The sequence below is a fragment of the Halyomorpha halys genome, unplaced genomic scaffold (genome assembly GCF_000696795.3).
Source record: "Halyomorpha halys isolate HHAL.00 unplaced genomic scaffold, Hhal_1.1 Scaffold2195.1, whole genome shotgun sequence".
In the NCBI taxonomy this organism is placed as follows: Eukaryota; Metazoa; Arthropoda; class Insecta; order Hemiptera; family Pentatomidae; genus Halyomorpha; species Halyomorpha halys.
Window position 1 is genome coordinate 160,355 of NW_027112476.1, and position 5,578 is coordinate 165,932.

General features: G+C 29.2%; 1 protein-coding gene across 1 annotated transcript; it reads right to left on the reverse strand.

The window, feature by feature from the left end:
- Nucleotides 1–1,941: 1,941 nt before the first annotated feature.
- LOC106691256 (uncharacterized) lies at nucleotides 1,942–3,956 on the reverse strand. Its single transcript, XM_014436970.2, has 3 exons — nucleotides 3,846–3,956; nucleotides 2,665–2,768; nucleotides 1,942–2,254 (listed from the first exon to the last, which is right to left on the reverse strand). Exons 1-3 carry the CDS (start codon nucleotides 3,910–3,912, stop codon nucleotides 2,078–2,080), a joined length of 348 nt encoding a protein of 115 aa, XP_014292456.1. The 5' UTR covers nucleotides 3,913–3,956; the 3' UTR covers nucleotides 1,942–2,077.
- Nucleotides 3,957–5,578: the final 1,622 nt, after the last annotated feature.

Here is a 5,578-nt window from a genome sequence, read left to right on the forward strand (position 1 = left end):
TTTCGAGAAAATGGTCCATATCTCTCGGCTATCTTTGACCTGAGAGTATCACCAACACCACATATAGTTTTCATAGACCACTGGATAATGTATTATCGGAAGTCTGCTATTATTTATCATTTTTCTTTTTTTCTGATAAGCTTACTCTTCGAATAGGTGACATTTGTCAGTCCAAAGTATATAATTATTAAAAGTAAATATAAAGACATCCGCTACTGCAAAACCTATACAACAGATGTCTTATCCAGATTCTAGTAATGAAAATAGAAGACTTCGAATTAAGGAGAATGATTTTTGTCTTTGTTAAAAGTCGCAATTACTTAAAAGTGAAAAATCCACAGAAAAATTATGTTTTTAGCGAACTTTCACATGATTTATTAAAAAAACCCTTTACTTTTAATAACAATCGGCCCCATGCGAAAACAGAGCAGTCAAACATTTCATTAAGATAAATTTTTAAGTTTCTATAAGATATGCGGATATTGTTACTTTTCCTGAGAAGGGGAAGTGAGCAATCATTCTGGATCCCACCGTGAGAAATGAAAATAACGACCTTGACCAGGCCAATAAAGTAGATAGGGAAAAGAAGGAAATCCAGGATAAATGCATTACTTTCTCTTTTTCGGAGCCCGTAGAAAGATACCCAGCTCAACTAGGAGCTTCATGGAGGAACTCGGGGTCGATGTCCACGTGGCTAGGATAAGAGAAAATATAATGATAATCAACTCCTTTGGAATCATGCACCACCACATGCATGGAAATTATTGAGTAATGGAGTCATCCAGAGGAAGAATGGCATGCATACATTGCATATCTTATTTGTTATTTTATTTGTTACTTTGTTATTATTTTATACATTTTTAATATTTATTCCATATTTATTGTATATTAATACTAACATAGATTGTTGATTTTTTTTTAAATTTATATTTGTTACTTAAGTATCTTTTATATATATTCTCATATCTCTGTCACATTGGGTTGAAACCAAAATATGAAAGGGAAAAAGAAGGAGAAAAAGGAAAAAAAAATATATAAAAGAACCAGAGAGAAAAAAAAAATACATGTTCTTGTGTTATATATTACTAATGTTTATATTTATTATTGTATACCTGGCTAGGCTTATTTATAGTACGATTACAAATATCGTCTGATTAGACTAAAATAAGTATGCTGTGTGACTAGCAACCCAATGAAGTTGGGAAGCACAGGTTTTTATTTTAATAAAGTTTATCCTACGTTTCTAACGAACAAATCTCACATTAATGCAACCTGCCGTTTGAATATTATTACCTAATAGTTAAACAGTGATTTTGATGATTTATATCTTAAAACCAAAAAAATCTTAATGAACTAAAATTTTGAAAAGCGTTTTTCATAAAAAAAGGTTTATTATTGACAGTTATCACTTTAATTTATCAATCATATAATCATATTCAATTATAATTAAAACAACTTATTACTATAAACTGAAGAGTACATTGGAGGAAAAAATTAACATTTTCGAGTAAATAGAATAATGCAATACCGTGTAAGTAACTATCAGGAAGAAGATTTTAGAAAACTGCTCATAACTATCATTTTATTTTGTTGCTGTTGAATTAGTTTTGATTCTTCGGTGTTTTATTTAATGAGTTTATATTTTTAAACTGTGTGGCAGATCTATAGATCTATCAATAAATAAATCTGTCAATAAAAAAAAAAAATTAAAAACCAGTAAAAGAACAAAACTATTTGTTCTTTTCTGAAGATATGGTTACTATATATTTCTAAGTGGTTAAAGATTTTGATTTGTAGACTGATGATAGGTATGACTGTTTATTAAGTGTAATACTAAAAATCATTAATTTTGATAAGCATGAGCACTTTGAGCAGTCGGAATAAATCAGAGACTTATTTTTCTAGCATTGGTTTACAGGAAGATGATGTGTTAACAAACCATTTTGAAATAACATTTTTATTTAATTAATAATAGATGAGTTATGTTACAATCACATAACAAATAAAACTTATAATTTATACTATCTACTCTATAGAACAGTACTAATTAAAAATGATTTTAGTAATAGTATACACCCTACAACACAGGATTGGGAGTGGATACTCCAAAAGTGTTCATGATCTGCTTGATCTGTGGAATATGCTGGACATGTCCTGGTACAACAAGACACTGTTCTGCACCATTGGCAAGAGGATTGCTCTGACAAGAGAATACTGGGCTCAGGCAGCAAGGTTGTCCACCGTTTGGAGAGCACTGTGACAGAAAATGTTATGAGACTGCAGAGAGGAAATTTGATAATATTCTCGCTTTTGAAGTGATATCTTTGTCCGAAAAAAAATAACAGTGCGATTTTTATACTAAGAAAAAATAATATTAACATTCTAATTTTGGAGAAATCAACCAATATTTTGTAGGATACTTGTATATTTTTTTCTGCATTTAACAATGCTTTCAACTTAACAATGAGTTGTCTCTAAAATGATGTGTTAGGTTTAAAGTGATGGTGAGGTTTTATTATTTTTTTTTTTTCAGACTTAAGATATATCACAACTTAAGTGATGATATACATAGAATATATATATTTTTAAATATATTAGAATACATTTTTTTACGACTTATTCATTGCTTTATTTATGCTTGTGAAATAAAGAAGGTATACTTACTGGATTACCGTTCATGATACAGTTGGAAGTGACGATAGATGAAGGATTGATCTGTTCGTAAGCCAGAAACTGTTGGATCCCTTGCATTGTATTCAGGTTGGGGACTGTGAAGGAAATTATACAAATATATATTGTATGTAGACTAAAAAATAGTTCTAAATAGTTACCTTATCTTCACGAACTATTTCATTGTAATTCTTGAATTGGGCTTGAATTGACTGTTGATTAAATGTATAGGAACATGACCATTTGATATAATGAAAACGAATTCATTGTGCTATAATTCGATGGATGAATTATTAGTCTTTAATTTATCTTGAAGATGGTCTTGGTGGACAGACTATGTCGATATCACAATGTTCTACACAGTGTAAACAAAACCGATAACAGCCAGTTAATAACTTCAGTTTAATTCAAGTAAGAGACTGAGGATTAAGGAAAAAATACTTTAATTAAAAAAAAATAACCATCCAAACCAATTTATTTCATATCTTATTCCGTCTTCAATTTATGATGGCGTCTGAAAAGAAAATGGCCTCAAGACCTTTTAATCTCTAAATGTTATTAGAGTTCTACCAATAAGCATAATCTACAGAAGTCTGTAGCATTTAATGTGAATTATAGAACAATACCTATAATTCACATTAAATTTATTAGTCACATTTTTCAGTTAACACATTTGTAAATTTAAATGAAAGAAAAATACAATTTCCTTATTTTTGTGCAAGAATAAAATTTATTAATGATATGTAAATTGAATTTAATTTAAATTTAAGTAATAACTTATTTCAAAATTTACTTTATACTTTATTCTATTTAAAATGTTATCAATAAATTAGAAATTTATGGCTATTTCCTTAGTTTGTTCTTCTCTATTGGATTGTGACTCTTTCTTTCTATTTATATTTATTTATTTTTATCCGCAACTCTATGATTATGAGTGCCCACTTCACCGGACACCAAGTGATACCAAAGATAAAATGTTCATATACAAAAATCAGATCTTTTCATTAAATATTTTAGTCGCAATGGGACAAACATTTTACACATAACAATTAGTGTGTCTATCGGCTAGTACGTGGTGTTGACTCCGAGAAAGCAGCTAGGACAAATAAGAAGTAAAAAATAAAATTAAATAATTACTGGAATGGTGATTAAAAAAAAAATGTAAAATATATTACCTCCACCGTTTCCAGTTTGAGCTGAAGCCAATGCTACTGCAGAGATGAGAACTGCTAAGAATTTCATGTTAGAAGATTAGAATTAGTTTCTTAATGCACTGTTGACTTTGGTTCTCTCTCAGCTTATATATACACTTCCGCATGCAGGAGACATAAAATTTCGACCTTTGATAATGAGATAAGGATTTTAAAATGGCGAAGATTTTCAATGACAAAAAAGATGCGCAGAAAAGAAAAACATTCAATATTTTAGTAATTAGAACGCATTATCAATTCACGTAGTCAACATTTTAAGCCTATTGATATCTTTACAGCTGGGCTCTTATGGCAATAATATTTAAAAATCACAATTTACTAAAAATAATTAATACAATTCTTCATTGTTTCGTTTTTACTAGAAAACTATCGGGGGTTTCGTTAAAATGTTTTAACTTATTAATAATGTATTTTAAGCTCAATCAGACAGATAATCATTTAATAAATATTTAAACAGTTTGAGGAAATTTTTTTTTAACACATATCTAAGGCTAGGATTTTCACGTACCTAAAAATGCTAAATGTGTACATATTTATGATTTAATTATAAAAATATTTAGATGCAATAAAGTTATTTAATAATTCATTTCAAAAACCGATCTGATAATTATCAAGGAAAAGTGTTGGAAACTCATGTATTTTTAAATTTTGAAACGCAAAATTATCTCATAGCGAAAATGATCACGAACTTTCAAACATATTTTACCCAGTTTATATATTCACTGTCATCTCCTTTCCACTAATGATTTCAGCAATCAGTAATATGTCTTTAGAGACTGTATTTGTATTAAGTCATCTTGTACTTTTGTTTGAATTCTAGTCCTGGTTTTTTTAATGACGTCTTCAGTATTAGGAATCGTTTAATTAATTAGTTCTATAGTTATTAATTGGAGCATGAAATGTTAATTAAGTTGCAAAATAGTGATACCTTAAGTGATTGAGTGTTGAGGATGATTGCTGGAGATAGGAGCTAGATTACTTGTCGAAATCGGATTTCCCTCCAATTTTCAAGTTTGAGAAGTAACTACAGCTGACTCTCCATCCAGTTTTGGAACAACGTCCTTTATTTTTTTCAAAGTTTTTAGGGTAGTGCACTGAAATCTCAAACGAACTTCATTCTCTTCCGACAACTGGCTGAGGAAGTAGGCCAGCTCTGGGTAATTTTCCTCGAAAAAGTGTATTTTAGTATAAATACTTCTAGGGTTTTTCTTGTTTTAGTTATGTTCTGAATCTCGTTAAAACAAAAGTATGTATTCAAGGTGCACTGAACCTTGTCAAGGAATATTCAGGGATTCTTTAAAAAAATATTTCCATGGTTACGTGATTCTATTTGGAAATTAGAGAAAAATAGCTTTGAAGGAGAATTAGGGATGAGTTTACTGACAATAATAACAGCAATATACCGGTCTTCAATATCAGTTGTCTCGTCAACAAAACCCAAAAAGTTACTACGTTCATAATATATATATATATCATATCAAGAACCTAGGATTCATTGATTACAACCATACCTAAATATTTTTTCTGACCAAAACATTTACATTAAATTAGAAACTGTATTGCTCTAAAAAAAAAAAAAAGTGATAGGGTGAGAAAAATAAATAATGCGTTTTTATTTAAATAATGATAAAATAATAGGAGGTGTGTAGTTGAGCTTTTTATCTTCAAATCAATAATATTAGAATGGCAAATACAAC

Bases quoted from the DNA above. Each gene is read 5' to 3' on its own strand.
- LOC106691256 (XM_014436970.2), bottom strand. From the start codon at position 3,912: ATGAAATTCTTAGCAGTTCTCATCTCTGCAGTAGCATTGGCTTCAGCT. The intron at 2,769-3,845 runs GTAATATATTTT...TTTCCTTCACAG, and splicing joins TCAAACTGGAAACGGTGGAG to TCCCCAACCTGAATACAATG. The intron at 2,255-2,664 runs GTAAGTATACCT...TTTCTGTCACAG, and splicing joins GTATCATGAACGGTAATCCA to TGCTCTCCAAACGGTGGACA.